Source organism: Hyperoodon ampullatus (assembly GCF_949752795.1).
Source record: "Hyperoodon ampullatus genome assembly, chromosome: 3".
Classification (NCBI taxonomy): domain Eukaryota; kingdom Metazoa; phylum Chordata; class Mammalia; order Artiodactyla; family Ziphiidae; genus Hyperoodon; species Hyperoodon ampullatus.
In genome coordinates, this window is record NC_136916.1 from 55668278 (window position 1) to 55693999 (window position 25722).

Sequence of the window (25722 nt, forward strand, 5' to 3'; positions counted from 1 at the left end):
GAAATTCTGAAACTTAGTGATGTTGGGCTTGTACTTAGCAAGTCTCCTCTCCCAACCATAGGTACCTGAAAATGTCCCTGTGGTTGGGAGAGGAGAAGAGTGAAGGGCCTTTCAGGAACAGAGAACCCAGGTTGTTAGGCTGCCCGAGGAAGGTGGAGAGGGCTCTACGCCTGTCAGTCTCAGGCTTCTCAGGAAACATGCCCGCTGTGGGAGCAACAGTTGTCTTTTGATTTTAAAGACTGAGCTCCAGAAAGCTAAGGTCAAAGCCCGAGCAGCTGCCCACCCTGCAGAACCCTTCTCAGAGTAGCAGAGTCAAACCTGTAAGTGGTGCTTCTGAGGCAGCCTTGGGAAGGTCTTTGGGTAGCTGCTGCAGAGGTGAACAGACCAGAAAAGTTTTTACCCTAAATTATTTTCACTTGAAAAAAGAATAAAGTCAGCTTCACATTCTTTCAGCACTGCTCCCAGAGAAGTCTGTCTGCAAAGGTGTGATGTTGTGGTCATACCCGGCATACTCAGAGGTGCCAGTACTGGCCAGCTTGAGTTGCTGGGCGGCGTGAGTCAGCTGGAACGCAGCATCGGGGTGAGCTGTGTCAGGCAGCAGCGTGCACTCCCTTTCTAGCATGTCAGCCACCCCTTTGAGCAGGTCCAGGAAACCAAAGGCCAAGGCAGCCTTTCGTAAACGGTTCAGCTCCTAAAACAAAAGACACCAATGTTCCTGAAATGTGTTCTCCTCGTCACATACTTTCTAAGTGCTCAGCTCAGTATAAGTTCTCCTTGATCCCCTATCTTTTTTTTGTTGTTGTTGCGGTACGCGGGCCTCTCACTGTTGTGGCCTCTCCCGTTGCGGAGCACAGGCTCCGGACGCGCAGGCTCAGCGGCAATGGCTCACGGGCCCAGCCGCTCCGCGCCATGTGGGATCTTCCCGGACTGGGGCACGAACCCGTGTCCCCTGCATTGGCAGGCGGACTCTCAACCACTGCGCCACCAGGGAAGCCCGATCCCCAATCTTAAATGAGCGTTTTTATATGAGAACAAATGCTTGTACAGAGATGCCAATAACAAGAGAGTGTGATGACATGACTGGGAAGTGGTTCCTCTGCAGGTGATCAGAAAGCTAAGGAAGACACAGGTGACTGAAACTCAGGTCATCCTCACCACAGTTCATGAGCACTTAGGCCAAACATGGTGAGGTGCTTTGTAGATTTTGCAAAGAGATGACATCCTCCTGATCTGAGGTGTCTCACTTAGCATTATACCCTCTAGGTCTCTCCACGTTCCTGCATGAGCACTCAGGCCAAACATGGTGGGGTGCTTTGCATACATCATTTCATGTACTCGTAACTCTATGGAGGATACTTTTCCTCTGTTACTCAGGTACAGAAAAGGCTTGCCCCAAACCTCAGAGGGCTCTTAACCCTCTGGTGCCTCTCTGGCTGGAGTCTTAGACTGAATGACGATGAACATGTTTGAAGGAGGCACTGGAGGAGTCAGCAGGTCTAACCCCAAAGATCACCACAGAAGGTTGAGTAGTGGATGGAAGCACAGAAATACGAAATGCCCCATCTATCGCCTAGCAGTGTGATCTGGGCAAGTTGTGTAGCCTCTCTGGGTGTCAGTGGCACAAAAGGAGGATAACCTCTTCCACGCCCACTGGAGGAGCTGACACAGCCATCTGGTAGAGGCCCTTTCCTGTAGGTTATATAAAACCAGAAAAGAGAAACGGACTTTCTGACCACCTCTCTACTATCATCTGTTTACAAATGAAAAGTGCAGAAGGCCGAAGTACAAGTGTGCCACCCTGAATAGACAGCTCTGCAGGGAGACAGGGACTACAGCCAAGGAGTGGTCATCAAGGGCCTAGGGCTTCAGTTAGTGGGGGACATGGTGGGCTGGGCAGCTCTCTGGTTGAACTCTGCTTGATTTCACTAGCTCGCTACATAATTAGAAGACATAAAGGTAATAAGATAACACCCAGACAAAGCACATATGTTCTCTGGAAGAGATGCTACCCTGGAGCTGGCTGTGTGTACCGTATTTTAAGATTCGCAAGCTAGGACACAATTGCCAATACAGCATACCTCACACTGCCACTTAATTTAATTTCAGCCAAACACCAGAAGGACAGGGGAGAAGCAAGGAGTGACCTTAAATGCCCCTCAACTCCACCCCATCCCTTGTAACTTCATTCCACCAATGGTTCTGCATTAGCTAGGTATGATTCTGGAGGGCCATCCTTTGGCAATTCATAAATGTGCAATTTTAGAAGTCACTCCTGGAAGCAGATCCTCTGGTACAGTAAGAATGTTCTGAGCAATCACCATCCCTGGAAGTCACATACACTGGTTGCCTGGAGTCAGACTGGATACCCATATGGGAGCAGTGAGGAGGTTTAAGGGCTGTGACCCACAGGTCCTTTCAGCTCCTTCCCTCAGCCATTCACAACAGCACCAACACAGAGGAGACCTGCTGCACAGAACCAGGCCATTTAAACACTTCTGATTCCTGGATTTTAGGGCAGCAACAGACTTATCACTTCTACTGACTTTACTGATGAAAAAACTAAGGCACAAACAAACCATACACTTCTAATCCCTGTCCCTGTTCAACGTTACCCTACACTACTGTGAACTGTTTATTTCTGGCACACATCCCAGGGCCCACCCTCATTCCCTATAATTCTGATAGTCTTACCTTATAGAATGTCTGTGTTTTTTCAGGTAGTTTCCTTGCATTTCTTAAAATCTTTTGTACATCTGTCTATCGAGGGTAAAAAGAATTCAACATTAGAATTCTGTGGTAAAAAGGGAAAGAATACAAAAGGATGGCTTTAAATTAAAAAAATGAAAATGAGAAAAGAGTTACAATGTCAAGATGAGGATCCCTTCTGAGTTAATGTCATTGTTCAACATCAGTAAAGCATCTCCCTCCTTCAAAAGGCTTGATGATAATAAATCTCTTGGTGATAATAATGAACTTGTCACAAAAACACCCCCAGTAAACCCATACATCTATGGCCGCTGCTTTTTGACAAGGGTACCAAGACCATCCAATGGGGGAAAGAACAGTCTCTTTAACAAATGGTGCTTGGATAACTGGATAGCCACCCGCAAAAAAATGAAGTTGGACTCTACTTCATACCATATACAAAAAATGGGACTCAAAATGGGTCAGAGGCCTAAATGTAAGAGCTAAAACTATAAAACTCTTTTCATGACAACAGCAGAGCAACAAAAGAAAAAATAAATTTGGCAAATGTTCATAGCAGCATTATTCATAATAGCCAAAAGGTGGAAATAATTCAAAAGTTCACCAACTGAATGAATGGATAAACCAAACGTGGTTTATTTATACAATGGACTATTACTCAGCCATCAAAAGGAAAGAAGTACTGATACATGCTACAACATGAATGAACGTTGAAAACATTATGCTAACTGAAAGAAGTCAAACACAAAAGGCCACATGTAATATGATGCAGTTTATATGAAATATCCAGAACAGGCAAATCCTTATAGACAGAAAGCAGATTAGTGGCTGACAAGAGCTGGGGGAAGGATGACTTGTTTAGTGGGCATAGGATTTCCTTTTGGGGTGATGAAAATGTTTTGGAACTAGATAGTGGCGTTGTGTAACACTGTGATTGTACTAAATGCCACTGAATTGTAACTCTGAAATGGTAAATTTTGTTATGTGCACCTCACCATAATGAAACAATACACCCAGATCAAAACAAAATTTAAAAAATAATTTTAGAAAAATTCAGCTCTCTTTCTGACAGGGAAGTGTTGGGGTCAGTGATGGCAAGAAAGAGGGAGAACTTGAATTTCCAACAAAGGGAAGAGGCTCCTTAGCCACGGAAGGATGTGTCCAGTCTCCCTGAAAAGGGGGCTAGAAGAGACTATGCTGTCAACAGAAGCTACTTCTGTGGTCAGGTGGCCTGACTGCCTCTTCTCATTTGGCTTAGGTTGGATTCGTTGGAAGAACAAAGGAAAAAAACAAAAGGCACTCAAATGATAAAAAAGTGTTTTTTAAAAATAGGTATAACACTGCTATATTTAAAATGGCCAACGAACGAGGACCTACTGTACGCCACAGGGAACTCTGCTCAATGTTATGTGGCAGCCTGGATGGGAGGGGAGTTTGGGGGAGAACAGATACATGTATATGTACAGCTGAGTCCCTTTGCTGTGCACCTGAAACTAGCACAACATTGTTAATCAGCTATACTCCAATATAAAATAAAGAGTTAAAAAAAATATGTATAAATGACTAATGGGACAAGAAAGTCACTGAGTATGTTGACTAAAAGCAGCACACCTTGATAACAAGATAATCTTAGCCTCCCATCAAAGTGTCTCTGTGGCATTACAGGGTAATGCTTTGGTTTACCCCGTGGAGATGGAAGAAATAACCACATGAAGATTTTTACATCTTTCTCAAAATTATCCTTAAAGATAACACCCATAATGTTATTCAATGACTCACCATGTCAAAACTTTTACATTAAAATTTAATGCCAGAAAAATGTGTCTCTCTAGAAGAACTGACACGCTTCCTTTTATCAGACAAGAAGAACCATATAAACATGTTGTTTTTTTGACCTTGGTAGCAGGAAGCTCAGAGGCAAATTGCTCAAATACAATTATCATTTTGCCTTGGCTTCCTGAAACAATTGTCTGTCCTCTTCCTCTACGTTTCGTATTGCTCTAAATTTTGTAAAAAATGATCCTGCTATATACGTGTTTTACTGTAGGCCACCTCAAATCCTTTTTGGAAATAATGACAAACATTAGAAGTAAATGAATTACTAAGTATCGAAGGAAAAGAAAATCAAATCAAATGTCCACCTGCCCGCCAGAAACCCTCCTCCTGTCCCCAGTGGAGAGCAACGTGAATGGTAATGTTACCTGCAGGCCACTGGGTTTGATCCACACGGTCACATTCTGGGCATAACTGCGTTTGTTTTTGGGCTGCAGGGGGAATGGGCTCTTATTATCATCCTCACCATAAGGGTTTTCTTTAGCATCTTAAAAGAAAAAGACATTGTTGAAATGACATCTGGCAAAACACAATCAATTACATTTCCAATTAGGCTAGAAGCTCTTTGAATCATTCAATCTCCTATATCCTGTTACTTCCCTAATTAAGAAAATCCATTAACTTCAGTCAGGTTGGGGAACCTGTTCTCAATACTGATGTCGGACACTAAACAATCAACTGAGACACATACAAGTGAAAAACAGCTTAATGTTTTTAAAGAAACAAGCTTCACTTATCTGCTTTATAAATTAAGGTCAGAGAGGATAAAATTGTTGTACATACAACAATACTAAAGTATATATAAAAATATACGTATATATACATACTGCAATTCTATATAGCCTAGCCCAGCACTCTCCAACAGAACTTTCTGTGATGAGGAATGGTAGCCATAGCCCATGTGACCACTGAACCCCTGACACATGGCTAGTGTAACAGAGGAACTGAATTTTATTTAATTAAATTTAAAGAGCCTCTGTGGTGAGTGGCTACTGGATTAGACAGCATAGGTCTAGGCATTGAGAAAATTTAAAAGTAAAATTACGTATAGCCAAATTATGGAAAAGAGCAAGGGAAAGGACTTCCGTAGTGGTCCAATGGTTAAGAATCCGCCCGCCAATGCAGGGGACACGGGTTTGAGCTCTGGTCCGGGAAGATCCCACATACTGCAGGGCAACTAAGCCTGTGTGCCACAACTACTGAGCCTGCATGCCACAACTACTGAAGCCCATGCACCTAGAGCCTGTGCTCTGCAACAAGATAAGCCACGGCAAGGAGAAGCCCACACCACAACGAAGAGTGGCCCCTGGTCGCGCACAGGGTCTACTATATATAAAATAGTTTCTTACAAAATAAGACCAAACAAACGAAAAATGAAAACCAACTTAAAAAAACCAACAACATTAACAAAAAGCAAGCAGGACAGAGATGGGCTTAAGGCCCAGGGTTGGCCTCTGGTGCCGCCCTGAGTCTGTGGGCGGGTGCGAGCTGGGGCGGCCGAACTGCTCAGTCGCCCTTCTGCTTGGGGTCTTGCACAGCAACGAAAGCCCGCGTGCAGCAATGAAGACCCTGCACAGCCAAAAAAAAAAAAAAAAAAAGCACAAGGGAAGAAATACCTTTTTGGTGAAACATACCTCATCTTATGGCTTACTAGTTTATTGCTTCCAAGGATTTAAAGCCATGTTGGTTTTATAGTCATGTGGATAAACAAGGGTTTTTGTTTTTCTACCTATTTCCTAAGTCACTGAAACTCTGCCACAAACTTACAAAGCATACTTGTATCTACTGGCTCATTTTATCCTTATTATCATCTTTTGGGGTAGACAAAGAAGGAATCATTTTCCAAACAAGTCTGGGGAGCTTAAATCCCTTGCTCAAATGTTCATGTTGAAAACTGGAATTAGCCCAGTTTCTCTAACTGACCCAGAAGCTCTCTAACCCCAATCTGGTCATTAACTTAGATGCCTTATACTGGCCCCATACTATCTCTGTCAGTCCCCTCTCCTCCTACCCGCTCCAAAAAGTAGTGGCTCAGCTTTCTAGACATTTCCACAAATACTTGTCTATACATAAACCTTTCTAGTCAGGCCAAGATCCCAACAGTCGTTTCCCATGCCACATGCTTATTTCCAACTTCCCTGCCACTGTTCCTGTTATCCCCCTGTCTGGAATGCTCTCCTTTCCTCATTTATTTATTCCCTCCCTCATGTACTCATTCATCATCTATAGTAAGACCTCACTATGCAGCAAGCACTGTGCTAGGAACTGTGGCTAGAGAAGGTATTGTTTGGGCCTCAAGGAACTTATAGAATTTATTAAATGTAATTTATTAAATTACAACTATGTGCAAAATACTTTACACATACAACTTCTCTCCTCACAGCAACCCTAGAGGGTAGATATTATTAGTCTCATTAAAGATGAGGAAACTGAGGCTCAGATTTCACAGGGGCTCAGCTGGGCCTGATTTCGAAGACAACACTTCCCCTACTCAACACTGCTGTTCCTCACCTTTCCAAAGTTACTTAAATTCTAGGTCCAGATCCTATCCTACTTTCTCCATGGAGTTGTCCCAAATTTTTCTGGTAGACAGTGATTCCTCTAGTCCCTTTTATCCTATAGCACTCAGTGTCAGTACCAAACATTTCAACATCTAATTGTAGCCTATCTTGTACTGTCTCTAATTGTTTGGAGCCTATATGTGGTAACTGGCTTAGCAGACATTTATGAAAAAAGAACAAGAGATCTTAGAAATAATAAACATGATAGCAGAAATTTTTAAAAAATCAGTTGCAAGATAAAGTTGAAGATATTTTACAGAACGTAGAACAAAAAATTTAAAAAATGAAAAAAATGGGTAGGGGATGATAAGCAAATTACACACACACACACACACACACAAATCATAAACATATATTCTAGAGAGGGAGAACAGAGAATACAAACAGAGGAGAAATCAAAGACATATTTGTATTCCCAGGAATGAAGAACATGAATTCCCAGATGGAAGGGCCCACTGAGTCCCCACCACAATGAATGAAGAGACCAGAAACTAGGTACATGATTCTGAAAATCTAGAACGCTAGGGACACTAAAAGAGCCTCAAGGTGTGCAGAGGAAACAGAGATCAGGGTCAAAGCCCTGGCAGTCAGCATGGCACTAGACTCTCAGTAGCAACACTGGAAGCCAGAAGAGACAACAGAGTGATGGTTCGAAACTCTAAAGGAAAATGATTCCCAGCCTAGAACTCAATATCCAACCACACTATCAATCAAGTGTAAGGGATGAAATACAGACATTTCCACATATGCAAGATTTCAAATGTTCACTTCCTATGTACCCTTTTCTCAGGAGGATGCACGAAACAGGAGAGCCACGGAAGAGCTATGAAGGGAAGACGCGGGATGACAACTATGCAACCAGCCTAGAGAACCACCAGTCCATTCATGAAACAAGAGGGAGAGAGATGACTCCAAGCAAAAAAAAGAAAGAAACTGACAAAAAAATACGTAAAGGATGTATTTTACTTAGGGAGGAATTAGTGATAGGTACACAGAAAACAGCAAAGGAAAACAAGAAAAAAGAAAAGAGAAGTAGAAGAAGGCTGCGAGAGAGCCCAGAGTGAGGGCTGCGCTCATCTGCTGCTGGCTCCCCTACAGCCAGGCGCTCTTTCCTGCATCCTCTGAGGAACATCAGTGCCTTTCCAAGAGAGCTTTCCTTTTAATTGAAGTTAGAATACATTTAGAATACATTTATCTTACCTGCTAGAAAAAAGAAATGTCTAATTAAAAAAAAAAGTAGTATCTGGAGTAGGCCACAAAGAGCTGCAAAACAAAGGAAATGTGATGTGGTACACCACACAGCTTAGTAGTAAATAATACTGACTTCACTTAGCAAGGACGGAATACTGATTTAACCAAAAAGAACGCTATAACCACACTGCAAGGATTGAGGAAGGGAAAAATGTTATTATTGGGTGGATGGGTGGGGAGGGATGGTAGCGGTAAGAGAGCTAACAAGTTTTCCTTAAAAAGTCAAAAAATGACCTTTAAAAGAAAAAAAAGTCAAGAAAGAGCTGTATACTTATATTATTTAGAAATGTAAGTAAACATCAAAAGAAACAATTAAAATTTGAAAATGGTTGTCTCTAGGAACAGAATTAGGAGAAGGGATAAGTATCAACAGTACTATTTTGCAAGCTTTCCTTTGACTGAAAAACATAATTAAAACAGCAGGGTTTCCCTGGTAGCGCAGTGGTTGGGAGTCCGCCTGCCAATGCAGGGGACACGGTTTGGAGCCCTGGTCTGGGAAGATCCCATATGTGGTGGACCAACTAAGCCCGTGCACCACAACTACTGAGCCTGCATTCTAGAGCCCACGAGCCACAACTACTGAGCCCACGTGCCACAACTACTGAAGCCCGCGTGCCTAGAGCCCGTGCTCCACAACGAGAAGCCACCACAATGAGAAGCCCACACACTGCAATGAAGAGTAGCCCCTGCTCGCCACAACTAGAGAAAGCCCACGCGCTGCAACGAAGACCCAACACAGCCATAAATAAATAAATAAATAAACAAAACAGCAGGATCTACCATTAAAATGTGCCTACTCTGCGTCAGGTAGCCAATACACATTCCCTCAATAAATTCTCCAACAACCCTCTAAGATAGGTTTTATTATCGCTTATTACTTGTTACCATAATGACAATCCCAATTTCCTAGGACAGTTGTGAGAATTAAATGAGACGATACATTTCACTTTGTTTAGCACAGTGCCTGGCACAAAGTTAAATTCAAGAGCTGTTAGCTCTTATTATCCTCACAGAAAAGAAGAGCAGATAGTGGGAGGAAAAAACAACATGAATACAGGGCTGAGTAAAGAGCAGTTCCATCTGACTTAAGAATACGCGTTAGGACTTCCCCGGTGGCGCAGTGGTTAAGAATCTGCCTGCCAATGAAGGGGACACGGGTTCGATCCCTGGTCTGGGAAGATCCCACATGCCATGGAGCAACTAAGACTGTGAGCCACAACTACTGAGCCTGCGCTCTAGAGCCCGCGAGCCACAACTACTGAGCCCACGTGCCACAACTACTGAAGCCCGTGCGCCTAGAGCCTGTGCTCCACAAGAGAAGCCACCGCAATGAGAAGCCCAGGCACCGCAACGAAGAGTGGCCTCCACTCTCCGCAACTGGCGAGAGCCCGCGCAGCAATGAAGACCCGATGCAGCCAAAAATAAATGAATAAATAAATAAATTAAAAAAAAAAAAAAAAAAGAAAACGTGTTAACCAGCCAAGCATTGCTAGGTTGGCAGCCAGATCAGAAACGAATGTGAATGTTACTACCTTAGATTATGGACAGGCAGCTGTGGTGAAAACTCTCACAATAGTCTAGGTTAGGCGTGAGCAAGCTTTTTTTGCAAAGGATCAGACAGCAATATTTTAGGCTTTGTGGGTTATACGGTCTCTGTTGTAACTACTCAATTCTGCCATTGAAGCAGGAAAGCAGCCATAGATTATATATAAATACATGAGTGTGACTGTGTAATAAAACTGCACAATAAAATTATATTTACAAAACAAGTGGTGGGCTAGTTTGACCTGCAGGCCCTAGTTAGCTGACCTCTGATCTAAGTGAAAGGTAAAGAAAGCCAGAACAAGGCAAGAGCCGTGAGAATGAAAAGGCAGAATGAATGTAGGAATGCTGTAGAGAGAACAGGTAAAAGAGGTGAAGAATCTCTCTTTCAACAGACACACACACACACCCAGGTTCTCCTCCAATTACTGTCCTAATTCTGTCCTCTTGTGGTCAAACTTGGCATTTCCATTTCCTCATCTCTAATTCATTCCTCAACCTGTCTCCTGGCTAATCTTCTGCTGAAACTCTTACAAAGCCACCAAGAATCTCCTATCTGTTGAGATCAAATGACTCTTTTTTTCTAATGTGATTTTTAAAAAATTTATTTATTTTATTTTTGGCTGCGTTGGGTCTTTGTTGCTGCGCGCAGGCTTTCTCTAGTTGTGGCGAGCGGGGGCTACTCTTCATGTGGTGCGTGGGCTTCTCATTGCAGTGGCTTCTCCTGTTGCAGAGCATGGGCTCTAGGCGTGTGGGCTTAGTTGCTCCGCAGCATGTGGGATCTTCCCGGACCAGGGCTCGAACCCGTGTCCCCTGAATCGGCAGGCTGATTCTTAACCACTGCACCACCAGGGAAGTCCCAAGATCAAATGACTCTTGATTCATAGTGTCTTCTTCTTTCCTCTTGGTTTCTACTCCTTTCTAAAACTCTTTAATCATCTAAAACACTCATTCTACAGTCTCTTTCAGATTAAGTCCTCAAGGTGCTATTCCTCCTCCTGGTCTTTCGTAAAAGAAGAGAAAATCCTCATATGATTTTAAAACTTTTTTTCAAATCATGAACTCATTTCCAGTGGGGATTGTTTTTTCTGCAGCACTCTTTTTTGCCCTGGGTTGCAGAGGAATTCCTACACAGCCATTTATATTAGCTTCTGGAGGATGCACCATGGATTTCATTGCTTCAGGACCAGTTTTTGCACTGTTTGGTTTGGGAATGGGTCATGTCGATCCACATGGTGCAGGACTTGGGCTTCAACTTCTCATAGGAGACTTTTATGTTTCTTTATATGTAGAAAAGCAGGTAGAAACAATGGGTAGAATTTTTCTTACCATCCTCTCACTGAGAGGTCAGAGATTTCAGCTCTTTGTCTTGTCTCCTGTTCCTGTGTGAACTTTAAAAGCCCAGCCCCTGGATCCTAGCTCAAGAGTTGGCAAACTATGGCTGGCTGCCTGTTTTTGAATTAAGAATGTTTTTTTTTTAATATTTTTAAAAGGTTTATGGTGGTGCTACAATGGCAGTGTAGTGGATATGACAAAACCCATAATGGCCTGTAAAATGTGAAGTATTTATCATATGGCCCTTTACTGAAAGAGTTTGCTGACCCTTGGCCTAGCTTCTAGGGCCTATATTCCATCAAAATCTTCTTTAGGCTTCAATGGCAAAAGACATCCTTCAGACCTTAACTGACATGTATGCACATGTGTATAAGACATTGTAGGTTGTGTCTCATATGTGCTCATGAGACACTGTACTTCTTTCTTGAATCCCTTTATTCTCTTGGCATCTGTGACATCCCTTTCTTCTACTTCTTCTCTTTCATCTGCCTCTTCTCATTTTCCTTTACTGGTACCAATTCACTGCCGCTAGTAGTTGGTCCTTTTTAGAAGTCTGGTCCTTGGCTCTCTTTTTTCCTTAATGTATATACTTTCCTGAGACTACGGCTTCTTAAAGTGCAGTTATTGACCTGGATTGTAATCACTTGGGTAATATTAAAACTGCAGGGACTTCGCTGGTGGCGCAGTGGTTAAGAATCTGCCTTCCAATGCAGGGGACACGGGTTCGAGCCCTGGTCAGGGAAGATCCCACATGCCACGGAGCAACTAAGCCTGTGCACCACAACTACTGAGCCTGTGCTCTAGAGCCTGGATGCCACAACTACTGAAGCCCGCGTGCCTAGAGCCCGTGCTCTGCAACAAGAGAAGCCCGCGCACCACAACGAAGAGTAGCGCCTGCTCGCCACAACTAGAGAAAGGCTGTGCACAGCAACGAAGACCCAGCGCAGCCAAAAATAAATACATAAATAAAATAATTAATTTAAAAAAAGAAAAAAAACCTCCAAGTTCCTGGCTTGAATCCAGACCAAATGAGTCAGAATCTCTGTAGGTAGGGCCCAGGAAACAGAATTTGTTTTTTAAATATTTATTTATTTTTATTTTATTTATTTTTGGTTGCATCGGGTCTTAGCTGCAGCACGTGGGATCTTCATTGAGGCATGCAGGCTCCCTTGTTGCGGCACACAGTCTTCTCTCTAGTTGTGGTGTGCAGGTTTTCTCTTCTCTAGTTATGGCACACAGGCTCCAAGGCGTGAGGGCTCTGGAGTTTGTGGCATGCAGGCTCTCTAGTTAAGGTGCGTGAGCTCAGTAGTTGTGGTGTGCGGGCCCAGGTGCCCCGTGGCATGTGGGATCCTAGTTCCCTGACCAGGGATCAAATCTACGTCCCCTGCATTGTAAGGCAGATTCTTTACCACTGGACCACCAGGGAAGTCCCAGGAAACAGAATTTTTAAACAAGTTCTCCAGTTTCACTTTTGTATACCAAAACTCAAATTTGTGAACTATTGCCCTAAGCAATCTCCCTCATTATCATCATTTTAACTATCAGCAATATGCTTATAACTAAAAATTATATTTTCAACTCTGCCCCCTCTCCTGAACTCCAGATTCTCACAGGAATTGTTTATAGGCACCTCCACCTAAATCTCACAGGCATAAACTTAACATGCACAAAAGATGTTCTTCCCAAATCTGCTCTTCCTCCTCTGTTCTGTTTCAATTAATAGTACCACCTCTCACCCTATAGCTCCGGTCAGAAACCTGGGATCGTTCTCAACTCTTCTCTTTTCTCTATTCTCATATCTAAATACTGTTGTTTCTACCTCCTAAATACCTTTTGCATGGATCCCATCATCTCTATCCCCAGCCACTGCCCCTGTTCTGCCTCTCATCTTCACAACTCCAGGACTGTCACAGTAGACTTCTAACTACAAGATGCCCTTACCTTTTCAAATCCACACTGCACAGAGTTCTTTTTCTAAATGCAAAATTTATGATCTTTCACTTGGATTTCAGCCATACTGCACAACTCCAGGGGGTACCAGTACCTAGAATACAAAGTCATCTAACTGGCATCTCCACTGTTCTCATTACAGCCAGAAGGATCTGATCATATTACTCCCTTCAGTGGCTTCCCAGCATCTGCAGAATAAAGTCTCAGCTCTTCACATTTCAGATGAGGCCTGCCCTGCTGTACCACTGCCAGTCTCTAACCTACCATCTGGCCTTCCCACCCCTCCCTCACACTTTGTGCTCCATTTGGGCAGGATGCCCTTTCTGCCTTCACTAGCTCAGCAAATTCCTCTTTTTCTTCAAAACTCAGCTAGGGTGTCTCTTCTCTGTGCAGATTTTCCTGAGTCCTCTAGGCACAGCTGACCATCCCTTCCTTCAGGCCAACTCTGATCTTGTGCCAGCTGATGTTTATTACTCCACTCTCCGCTAGACTTTAACTCCTGCTAACTCTTTTAGCCCCCACACCTGGCACAGAATAGGTTGCATGGCAGATGTTCCTAAAATTGAAATGGACCCAAATAAGTCAAGGGTGACACTACAGCTGGAGCCTGAGTACCTAGGAGTACAAAGGCCTCAATCAGAGGGAGTAGGAAAATCATAAGAAGAAACAGTTCATGGGGGAAGCGGGGAGAGACAATAGTTTCTGCAATAAACATGCTGAGCTTAGGATTGTGACAGAATATCCAGGTGGAGAGGTCCAAGGGGGAACTGGAAATATAATACGCAAGTTTCAGGGAGAGATCAAGCAGCACCAGAGTTAGAGATTTTTGGGACTCTGAAGCTATAACAGCTGATGAAATAACCAAGAGAGAATAATAACCCAAGAGAAGAAGGCAAAGAACAACACCTTGGGAATCATGAGGCAAGAGGAAGACAAGATAACAAGAAAGAAAAGTTGCCAAGGAAAAAGATAAGTACTAGGTGAATGCAATGTTAGGAAAACTAAAGGAAAATAGTTTCAGGAAGGAGTGGGATTAAATTATCTATGAATGACTAGGGGTACCTGGGTTGAAAATAGTACACTAAAGAAAAAAGAGTTTATGGAGAATAGTTTTCACTCCAAGCATTTAGAGCATTTATTTTTACTTGAAGCAACCTAAATGTTTGTTTCCCCTGAGCTGTAAAGTTAAAAGTGCAAACATCAAACTCTCTTGGGGTTCTCCATGTACATATCCAGCGTCAGAAACCACAGGGCACTCATAAGGGAAATCACGCAGCTCTCTGACTGCACAGACAGAGCCATTCCGAACAGCAGAGAGAAAACAAAGTCAGGATAAATAAAATCTAATCTGGGTTATACCTGAAATAGGACCCAACTGTGCCATTTTCCCTAGCCATGGGAGAGGTTCTGGGCCAGGCTCAAAGAGAGACATCATGAGGTTTGATTTCTTCTTGCTGTCAGCTTGGGAGTAGAGCATTCCGTGCCATTCAGGACTAGATGGAGAGAAGATGGAAGATCAGAAGAACATCAAGCCTGGGACTGTCAAGTTAAATAACTCGAGCCTGTGTTTTTCTCTTGAGAGACATGGTTTTCAGCTTTGAAATTAGGTGCATTACTTTTACTCAAGTCAAATCCTAAACCTAAAAATGCATACTGATGTCCCCTAATATTACCATTCCTTGGGGACAGGTATTATTATTCAATTATGTAGATATGGAAATCAAAAGCAGTCTTAAAAGAGAAAAAAAAAATCACAAGGGCAGCAAGTAGCTGCAGGGGTGGTGACGAGTAAGGGCTGAGACCTATAGGTCTTTTCAGCCGCCTCCAAATCATTCACAGCAGTACCACAGAGAGAAGCCCTTCTAACAAAGGGCACAAAGCCATCACCCAGCTCTGCTCCCACTTCTCAAAGGGCCCCAGGTGATTCTCCTACTCAGAGACAGTACAAGTAGCCTGAGTACCAAGAAATATAGCAAACTGATACCTAATAAGAATTGCATTCTTCTTTCTGGATCAGCTCATTTTAACTCAAGCAGAAAAAGAGCCATGCTTCCTCTGAGCATTCCTGACCTCTTAATTTTCTCTACCAGTCAACCCCAGGTGATGGACAGAAGATGACCTCTTCTTCTCTGACAACAGGTATTATAGAAAGGGAAGCAGAGAGTTTTGCAGATTTTGAGACTACAGTAAAAAGTGAAAGCTAGAAGGGCTTTCCTCATAGGGAAGGAATACAGCAGAGTGGTTACGAGCATGCGCTATGGAGTCACAATACATGGATAAGATCCTGGCTCTTTCATTTACTAGCTGTGTGACCTTGAGCAAGTACCATGAGTTGCTCTCTAAGCCTCAGTTTCCTCATCTAAGGAATGGGGATAATACTGATACCTCCTGTATAGTGAGGTATATAAAGTGCCTAGAGAAGTACCTGGCACATGGTAAAATGTTCAATGTTATCAGTATCTTTTTTCATTTAATTTTACCTCCTCATTTTATAGCTGAGGAGTCTGTGCATAATGCATAAGATCCTATAACAAGTTAGTAGCATTACTTAAACTGACCCCAGGTTTCCTAGATAGGATGGAAAAGAGGAAAACTGAGAAAAGATATAATATAAAGGCAATATAATTAAAAGACTCACTATGTACTTATTCTAGGGGATGCTTTAAAGAGTAGTGTAGAAGGTGATAGTACGTGGGAAGGATATGGCAGAAAGAGAAAAAAAGTGACGAGATCCTTTCTATTCTTTCTTTCAGAAAAGTCTGGGGAATACTTCACTGTAAATTGATTCTCCCTTTCACTCAACCAAAGGTAAAAAAGTTTCTTACCCTAATTGAACTATCGCCACCATTCCTTCCACTTTCAGGCTGCCATGGAGCAGGACACAAAAGTTGGGTATTTTGCCTGCAATCTGATTGGCTGAATTTTCATCTTCGTTGTCATCAGTTATACCAGTACCCACCTCATCACCTTCTATGAAAAGAAGAGAAAACCAGTCAGACTGAGATTAGCTACAAAAACTCCAAACTCCAGTTGTACTCTTGGCTGTTTCTAGCCTTGGAAGGAAAGTATACAGAATTATAAAGGAATATTATAACAAGTAAGAAAAACTCATATTCTGGTTTTCCTATGTCCAAATAAAAATCAGTTTTCACATTATATGAATTCCATTTATATGAAACATCCAGAATAGGCAAATATATACAGATAGGATATCAGTAGTTACCTGAGGCTGAGAGAGATGGAAGGTTATGGGTTGATAGCTAAAAGGTTTTTTTTTGTTTTTTTTTTTTGCGGTACGCCGGCCTCTCACTGTTGTGGCCTCTCCCACTGCGGAGCACAGGCTCCGGACGCGCAGGCTCAGCAGCCATGGCTCACGGGTCCAGCTGCTCTGTGGCACCGGGGCACAAACCCGTGTCCCCTGCATCGGCAGGCGGACTCTCAACCACTGCGCCACCAGGGAAGCCCAAAAGGCTTTTTTTTGAGGTAGTGAAAATTCTAAAATTCTGATTCAAAAATTGTGGTTATGGTTGCATAACTTTGTAAATACACTAAAAACTACTGAATTGTACACTTTAAATGGGTGAAATGTATGGTATATGAATTATATTTCAGTGAAGCTGCTACACAAAAAATCAGCTTTCCATAGTTTCTACTGGAACACTAAGCTAGAGGCTCTCTGGGGGTTTCAGGCACCATCGAAACAGAAACAGAGATTCAGAGATGTCAAGAGTGTTCTCAACTGACAGCCTTCAGGCAGCACGTGGATGGGATACCCCAAAGAACAGTGACTACTCCATAAGTTTCTTGACTTGCTTCTCCAACTCCAGGTTCTCTCATACACTCTGCTGACAAATGAATGAATCTTCCTCCAATTAACTTCCTTCTGGAACTATCTGTGTACTCAAGCTGATTCAAAGACTTTCTAATTCAATAGAAAGATCTTCCTGGTTTAGTATGACATTCAACAGCCCTTTCAACACAGCTCCATTTTGCCTTCCCATATTTTCTTTCCACTGTTTTCCTATACAAACTCTTCATTTTGCCTGCTTTCTTTCTTGGCAATTTATATGGGCACGCAGAATTCCCAGGACCTTAGGAATAAGGTAAACTCAGTTGTTATCAACATCAATAACAGTAAGGTAAAGTATAAACAAAAGGATCATAATCAGTCATCTGTGAGAACATATCAAAGATTCTGTCTATGAATATGTGATGGAGGGTTATGGAATACCTAGCACTCCAACTGAGATAACCATGAGTAAATGGAATGTGGTCGTAACTCAGTGAGTGGAAACCTGATTGTATACACTTCTTGGAGAAAGCTGGTGAATATAAAGGAGACGGTCAGCCTAAAACAGAGAAAAGAGAAGTTTAAAGTGCTAGAGACTAACATTCTCCAGAGAGATGCTGAATGTAGGAGATATGACTTTATAGTTGCTGGAGAAATACATTCTGCAGTAATGAGGCCTCACAAAAACCTGGATTCATTCACTCATTCAACAGTATTTACTGAGTATCTACTATGTGCTAGGCACCAGTAGAGAACAGGTGTGGTTTCTCCCCTTATAAAGCTGTATTCCACATTTATCAGGCAACCTTCTGAGAACTACTTTGGTTTCCCCAGCATGCTCCCACAGGGAAAGGCAGAGCCCAGGATGAGGGACTAAGCATTGTCATCTCTAAAGAGGATTTCCACTGTAAATTAATGAAGCAGCACACAATAAGTATGTGTCAAAATGCTCTCCATAGTTATAAAGCAGCAGAATTAGTTTTTTAATATATCAGGTAACACATTATTTTTTAAAAACCCAATCCAGGGCTTCCCTGGTGGTGCAGTAGTTGAGAGTCCGCCTGCCGATGCAGGGGAACAGGTTTGTGCCCCGGTCTGGGAAGATCCCACATGCCGCAGAGCGGCTGGGCCCGTGAGCCATGGCTGCTGAGCCTGCGCGTCCAGAGCCTGTGATCCGCAACGGGAGAGGCCGCAACAGTGAGAGGCCCGCGTACTGCAAAAACAAACAAACAAACAAAAACCCCCCAATCCAATAACTACTCCTTTCCCCCAAATTCTGCAAAATGGGCTATTCTACTATCTAACATTTAAGAATAACTTTAGATAATAAGATACTTCATATGTATCACTGGAATAGGAAGAGAACTCACCTTTGTTAAGTGCTATAGGTAGGACCAGATGTCTGGACAGAACTGGGGGACTTGAAATATCAGCTATATCAATAAATCCCACTATTTCCAAATCTGAAAAGAAGGAATCAACATAGAATTAACTCGTAACAAACAATAAATGCTGGAGACGGTGTGGAGAAAAAGGAACCGTCCTACACTGGTGGTGGGAATGTATCAATAAACTGGTACAGCCACTATAGAGAACAGTATGGAGGTTCCTTAAAAAACTAAAAACTGAGCTACCATGTGACCCAGCAATCCCACTCCTGGGCATATATCCGGAGAAACCTGTAAGGATGCATGCATCCCGATGTTCACTGCAGCACTATTTACAATAGCCAGGACATGGAAGCTACCTAAATGTCCATCGACAGAGGAATGGATAAAGAAGATGTGGCACGGGCTTCCCTGGTGGCGCAGTGGTTGAGAGTCCGCCTGCCGATGCAGGGGACACAGGTTCGTGCTCTGGTCCAGGAAGATCCCACATGCCGCGGAGCGGCTGGGCCTGTGAGCCATGGCCGCTGAGCCTGCGCGTCTGGAGCCTGTGCTCCGCAACGGGAGAGGCCGCAACAGTGAGAGGCCCGCGTACCGCAAAAAAACCAAACAAACAAACAAACAAAGATGTGGCACACATATACAATGGAATATACTCAGCCATAAAAGGAACGAAATAATGCCATTTGCAGTGACATGGATGGACCTAGAGATTGTCATACAGAGTAAAGTAAGTCAGAAAGAGAAAGACAAATATTGTAAAATATTGCTCATATGTGGAATCTAGAAAAATGGTACAGGACTTCCCTGGTGGTACAGGGGTTAAGAATCCACCTACCAATGCAGGGGACATGGGTTCGATCCCTGGTCTGGGAAGATCCCACACGCCCCGGAGCAACTAAGCCCACGCACCGCAACTACTGAAGCACGCGTGCCTAGAGCCTGTGCTCTGAAATAAGAGAAGCCACCGCAATGAGAAGCCCGCACACCGCAACGAAGAGTAGCCCCTGTTCGCTGCAAGTAGAGAAAGCACACGCCCAGCAACGAAGACCCAATGCATCTAAAAAAAGAAAAAAAAAAAAAAAGAAAAATGGTATAGATGAATTTACTTGCAAAGCAGAAACAGAGACACAGATGTAGAAAACAAACTTATGGTTATCAAGGGGGGAAGGGGGAATGGGGAGATTGGGATTCACATATATACACTACTGTATATAAAATAGATAACTAATGAGAACCTACTGTATAGCACAGGGAACTCTACTCAATGCTCTGTGGTGACCTAAATGGGAAGGAAATCTAAAAAAGAGTGGATATATGTATATGTGTAACTGATTCACTTTGCTGTACAGCAAAAACTAACACAACATTGTAAAGCAACTATACTCCAATAAAAATTAATTAAAAACAAAGAATTAATTCGTGTTATGGGAAAGTACATTATTTTCTATGTACTAGATTTCATGAACACAAGGTTTAGATAGGGAATTCAAATATGATAACTAGGACGGTTATTAGAAGTTTCTCTGAATGACTCTAATACTTTGCATTTTAAGTAATTAAGCAAATAAGGACAACTGTCTTTTATTTAAGGGACTTAAGTTATACGACAAATCAGCTATACTATTTTTATGAGGCTAGGTCCCCAGCCAAGGCAAAAGCTTAATGGTTAAGTCTCTCTGAATAGTCAGGATGTTCAGGTCACCAGGGGGCGTCGTAGTCAAATACTTCCACAACTGCAAGCAGCTATGCTTGGAGGGTAAGGCTTTTGCATTAAAACTGTTTCCCTGAGAAAGAAATACATTCTCTACAAAACCAAGGTGGCAGTCTACATATGACAATGGTTTCTTTGCTTTGTAGAAGCTGTATTAAAGACCAAAAGTATTTGTTGAAAATCTAAAATAAGTTAAAAAAAATAGTTGTAACCCAAAGTACTTTCTGGAAGTTTCTTCTGATTATATAAGTAGTATAAAAACTTAGAAAACACTAAAAACTGTAAAGAAGAAAAATAAAGTCACTCATCATTCCTCATCAAAGGAAACCTCTATTAATATTTTACTAAATTGCTTTTTAGTCTTTCTTCTAGGCGCATACACACTCATATTCTCAAAACAATGTTTTAAAAAATCAGGATCATGGTGAGTATACCATACTTCTTATACATCAGGAAATCTGCTTCTCTGGAGTTTTGCTATCATTACCTTCTTTAGCTGAGTAATGAATGAATCAGCATAAGCAGTTATATATTTTTCATCTGAGTAGGAAAGGCCTATGTTTTAGTGGTTTAAATATAAGCTATAACAAAAATCTTGGACTAGAAGCTTTTACAAGTTAGTCCATTAAATAAAAGACAATTATCCTTATTTTCTTAGTTACTTAAAATGCAAAGTATCAGAGTCATTCAGAGAACTTCCAATAACCTTCCTAGTTATCATATTTGAATTCCCCACCTAAACACTGCATTTGTGAAATCTAGTACATAGAAAGTAATGTACTTCTGGGAAGAAAAGATCTATTTGAAGTTACTCATCCAAAAAGGATGGGAGGGAAGTGGAATCTAACTGGTTTGAAGGCAACAAAGCATTTGGCACACTGCTGTCTAGTCACAATGAAAGAGATGGATGACCTACTTCCAGCAGGAGCAGAAAATAAAGGCACAGAAAACAAAAAAGCCTGTGCACAGCCCTTCACTCGAAAACTCCTTAAAATCTACACACCCAAGAATGAAATGAATTTCCAGCTGTACTTAATTTTAATCATTTAAAAAATCTTTCATTATATCTTTTATTATTAATTAATTAAGTAATTAATTAATTTTTGGCTGTGTTGGGTCTTCGCTGTTGCGCACGGGCTTTCTCTAGTCGCGGTGAGCGGGGGCTACTCTGTTACGGTGCGCGGGCTTCTCACTGCGGTGGCTTCTCTTGTTGCGGAGCATGGGCTCTAGGCGCGCGGGCTTCAGTAGTTGTGGCTCACGGGCTCAGTAGTTGTGGCTCGCGGGCTCTAGAGCGCAGGCTCAGTAGTTGTGGCGCATGCCAACCCATGATCCCTGCACTGGCAGGCGGATTCTTAACCACTGCACCACCAGGGAAGTCCAATTTTTTTTTTTTTTTAATTGCGGTACACGGGCCTCTCACTGTTGTGGCCTCTCCCGTTGCGGAGCACGGGCTCCGGACACGCAGGCTCAGCGGCCATGGCTCACGGGCCCAGCCGCTCCGTGGCATGTAGGATCTTCCCGGACCGGGGCACGAACCTGCGTCCCCTGCATCGGCAGGCAGACTCTCAACCACTGCGCCACCAGGGAAGCCCGGAAGTCCAATTTTAATCATTTGTTGATTGAACAATTACCTAGTGAATATCTACTAAGCATCAGACACTAAGCCAGGCACTGAGGGTGTGCAATGGTGACTTAAACAGTGATGGTTCAACATATACCCACCACTCAAGGAGTCCACCTGCCAATATGAGACAACTCTCTTCTCTACTACCCCTTGTTACTTTTGATTCTTGGCTTTGCCAATTTAACCTAAGCATAGCACTGGCAACATGGTAGAAGCCATAATGCATTGCTTTCTTTTAGTCATAATACAAGCTGCAGTATTAGAGGGGTACAGTGTATCAGAGCTGAGACCTGACAGACCATCATTTCTCCTAGAGATTCCACTGACCTAGCCGATAAGAAGTAGAGGAAGTGACTTGTCCAGGGTCACAGAGGAAGAGTCACACAGCCAAGTCTAAAAGCTAGCTCTTCATATATGACCTTAATAATGATGCTAATCCGTCTTACTGTCTCTATTAAGAACTACCTCAAGGATTTCAATGCTAGTGAATCTGGCCCTGGTTTCCAACTCTAGTAATTTGTGGTTATAATCATCTAGGATTAGTGATTAACTCATGACCTCACCATGGAAGACCACTAATCTGCCACCCCTTAGGCAATGCATTCTCCCATCCAAAGTATACTGACATTTCTTTTCAACCCTCCTGGAGAGAGGAGAGTAAAAGTCAGAAGTTAGAAGAAAGTAGGGATAACAGAAGAACTAAGACCGAAGTATAAAAAAAGTTACCTGTGTTAATGACTTTAGGGATAGGATCGATTTCCTCGTCTACAACAAAAGGTTCTGGCCTGGGGAAGACTTGCACATCAGCGGTTAGGTGGCCACACTTGAGAACGGCATGGAAAGGTGTATATGCCAGATCTATCAGTTTTCTAGAATATGATGATTATTTATTACAGAAAGAGTAATATGATACGTATAATTTTTTTCAAGTAATCTTTTTAAGATATCAAGTTTGTTTTCCCTTCAAGTTGATTCCAAAGCTATGATCTGACCATTTGTGAAATAGAACAAAATCGGATACTTTTGGTGAGGAAATTTCAATTCTGAAAAGCCCAAAAGCAAGTTAAATCTTTGAAATTGCTGTCATTGTAAGGAAGTCAATACCTATAGACATTATAGATTTAGTCATGCTTAATTTAAACGGGAGTCAACACTTAAAAATCACTACTACCAATCATTTTATCTGAAAAATGTGCAACTTGGGGAAAATGAAATGACACAATTAGAAACAGTAAAATAGATATTATTGTCTGACATCAAATTATAATGCTGGATTGTAAGAAGACAAAAAAGCTCAAAGTATATACTCACCCAAACATAGACTGTACATTTTTCAAGCACAGGGGGCCATCAATAGTAAAAATCTGCCCTTCACCATTGTTTAAATCTATAAGACGTTCGAGGCAATCCAAGGAATCAGTGCTCTGAAGCTACAAAGCAAAACAGATGACTCTTTTAAAGTGGCATAAAATGCCAGATTGTTATCAGTACACTAAGGTCACAAAACGAAGATGATTTTTTTTAATAACGTGAGAAGGAAAATAACTAACAATTTTGGCTCAAGGTTACCAAAGAGGAATGTTTTATAAAATTATACCAGTAGAGCTATTTCATTCCAAGTAGTTTTGCAAAGATTCAGAGGTGACCACAGTTGGTATTCACATAGCACCTTCCCTTCCAAGTGTTTCTAACATCTTTTGGTAAGAACCATCATTATTTACATTTTAAAGGTAGAAAAACTGAGGTGAAGAAAAGTTAAATAACTTTCCAAAATAAATGGGAAAACCAGGAGATAAGGGTTTATTAAAACATGCATCAGAGTAATGTTACTTAACAACAACAAAAAATCAAAGCACACTTCTGTCAACATTTCTGGTGTGATGGACATAAGAATTCCTAAGTGAGGGAAACATCTAACACCAAAAAGAACATTCTGACTCTGTAGCATCTGAAGAATCTTTGTGGGAAGTAGGATGGATAACAACTCCAGCTATGTTTCCTGAGATGTGGCAACACTCTGCTTTCAGAGAGCATTTGAGACACAGAGTCTTTTCAAATATAATCAATAATTAGTCTCAGTTGAAACAATGGAGTTCAATGTTATAGTATAGGCATGCCTCATTTACTGAGTTTTGCAGATATTGCCCTTTTTTTAAACAAATTAAAGGTCTGTGGCAAACCTGTGTCGAGCAGTTTTATGGGCACAATTTTTCCACAGGATTTCCTCACTTTGTCTCTGTGTCACATTTTGGTAATTCTCGCAATATTTCAAAGCCTCCACCAGCAAAAAGATTACAACTTGTTGAAGGCTCAGATGATGGTTAGCACTCTTCGGCAATAAAATATTTTTAAAATAAGGTATGTACATTGTTTTTTTTTAGACAACGCTATTGCACTCTTAATAGACAACAGTATAGTACAAACAAAACTTTTATATGCACTGGGAAAAAAAGAAATTAATGCGACTTGCTTTATTGTGATCCCCGCTTTATTGTGGTGGTCTGGAATGGAACCTGCAATATCTCCGAGACATGCCTGTATATATAATAAAATACTAATGGAATATACTAAAAAATATATTCCATTTATGAGTCCTAAAATGTATCTAATCAAACTAAAAAGAACTTAGTAAAAAGCATTACCTCCTCCAGATTTGCCATGCACATGATGTATAACTTAGATGGGAAAGGAAAAGGTAGTGGGAACCTGTTGCTCTCACTGCGTTGGCTGTGAGTAGCTAGGGAGTGCCGCAGTGACCCTCTACCAATGCCAAGACAGCCATCTGTCACCAGAACAACCTGTTTGCAAAAAGTGAGAGGAGTTTTGTACATGAAATAACATATTTATTTAAAACAGTCTCATTTGGCAATGTTTTCATTTCTCCCTAATTGCATTTACACTGAAAAATGTACCTCTGCAGGAATACAAACAAAGATGTGAATAAATCTCAACAACATTTGTCAAGTGAAAGATGACAGACACATTGTATTGATACGATTCTACACATATATATTAAGTTCAGACCACGTAAAACAAAACTAAGATAAATCAAATAGGGGTTGTGGGGTAATACTGAGTAGAAAGGGGCATGAGAAAACTTTGTAGGGTAATGGAAATGTTCTATATCTTAACTGGAGGAGTGGTTACATAGGTATATACATTTGTGAAAACTCAGTAAACTGTATACTTAAGATCTATGCATTTTACTGTATTTTATCTTATTAAACCTTTAAAAAAAGCACCTACCTATGAACACTTAAAAAAAAGAGAAAACCGGGCTTCCCTGGTAGCGCAGTGGTTGAGAGTCCGCCTGCTGATGCACAGGACACGGGTTTGTGCCCCGGTCCGGGAAGATCCCACATGCCGCGGAGTGGCTGGGCCCGTGAGCCATGGCTGCTGAGCCTGCGCGTGCTCTGCGGCGCGAGAGGCCACAACAGTGAGAGGCCCGCGTACCGCAAGAAAAAAAAAAAAAAAAAAAAAAAAAAGAAAAGACAAAACCATTCATAACCAATTCTTACTTAATTGTATTAAAACTAGAACCCTATCTCTTAGAGAAGGAGTTGGCACCTAAGACACTGGTGTCAGAAATGGCATAAAGGGTACTTCCCTGGTGGTCTAGCAGTAAAGAATATGCCTTCCAATGCAGGGGACACGGGTTTGATCCCTGGTTGGGGAACTAAGATCCCACATGCCCTGGGGCAACTAAGCTCACGTGCCCTGGAGCCTGCGCACCACAAAGAGAGAAAACTCGCACGCCACAACTAGAGAGAGGCCCGTGCACTGCAACAAAATGATCTCGCATGTTGCAACTAAGACCTGAAGCAGCAGAAAAAGAAAAAAAGAAAAAAAATGGCATAAGGACCTATTTTACGTGTGTCCCTAGGAAGTACCAGCACAGAAGTCTGAAGACTGAACCTTGACACTTTATTTTCAAAGATGACAAACTTTACCTACCCCTGCTCAACTAAAATGACAACTGCATTAAATATGTATTTATAAAAGCCATTTAACCAGACATGGACAAGACCTTT

At 42.0% G+C, this 25722-nt stretch overlaps 1 protein-coding gene across 5 annotated transcripts in view; it reads right to left on the minus strand.

Annotated features, from left to right (window-relative positions):
* Positions 1 to 402: 402 nt before the first annotated feature.
* INTS14 (integrator complex subunit 14) overlaps positions 403 to 25722 on the minus strand; it is a gene marked incomplete at its 5' end in the record, with an annotated part of 30696 nt that continues 5376 nt past the window's right edge. For 2 of the 5 annotated variants that reach the window (XM_079699809.1, XM_079699806.1), the window contains 9 exons: positions 403 to 691; positions 2692 to 2757; positions 4908 to 5026; positions 14538 to 14671; positions 16004 to 16148; positions 18339 to 18431; positions 22418 to 22560; positions 23003 to 23121; positions 24334 to 24489. In XM_079699809.1, coding sequence (XP_079555935.1) covers positions 440 to 691; positions 2692 to 2757; positions 4908 to 5026; positions 14538 to 14671; positions 16004 to 16148; positions 18339 to 18431; positions 22418 to 22560; positions 23003 to 23121; positions 24334 to 24489 — 1227 coding nt within the window. In that variant the 3' untranslated portion in view covers positions 403 to 439. The remainder of the gene's footprint in view (positions 692 to 2691; positions 2758 to 4907; positions 5027 to 14537; positions 14672 to 16003; positions 16149 to 18338; positions 18432 to 22417; positions 22561 to 23002; positions 23122 to 24333; positions 24490 to 25722) is intronic. The other 3 variants (XM_079699808.1, XM_079699807.1, XM_079699805.1) reach the window with 3 other exon arrangements.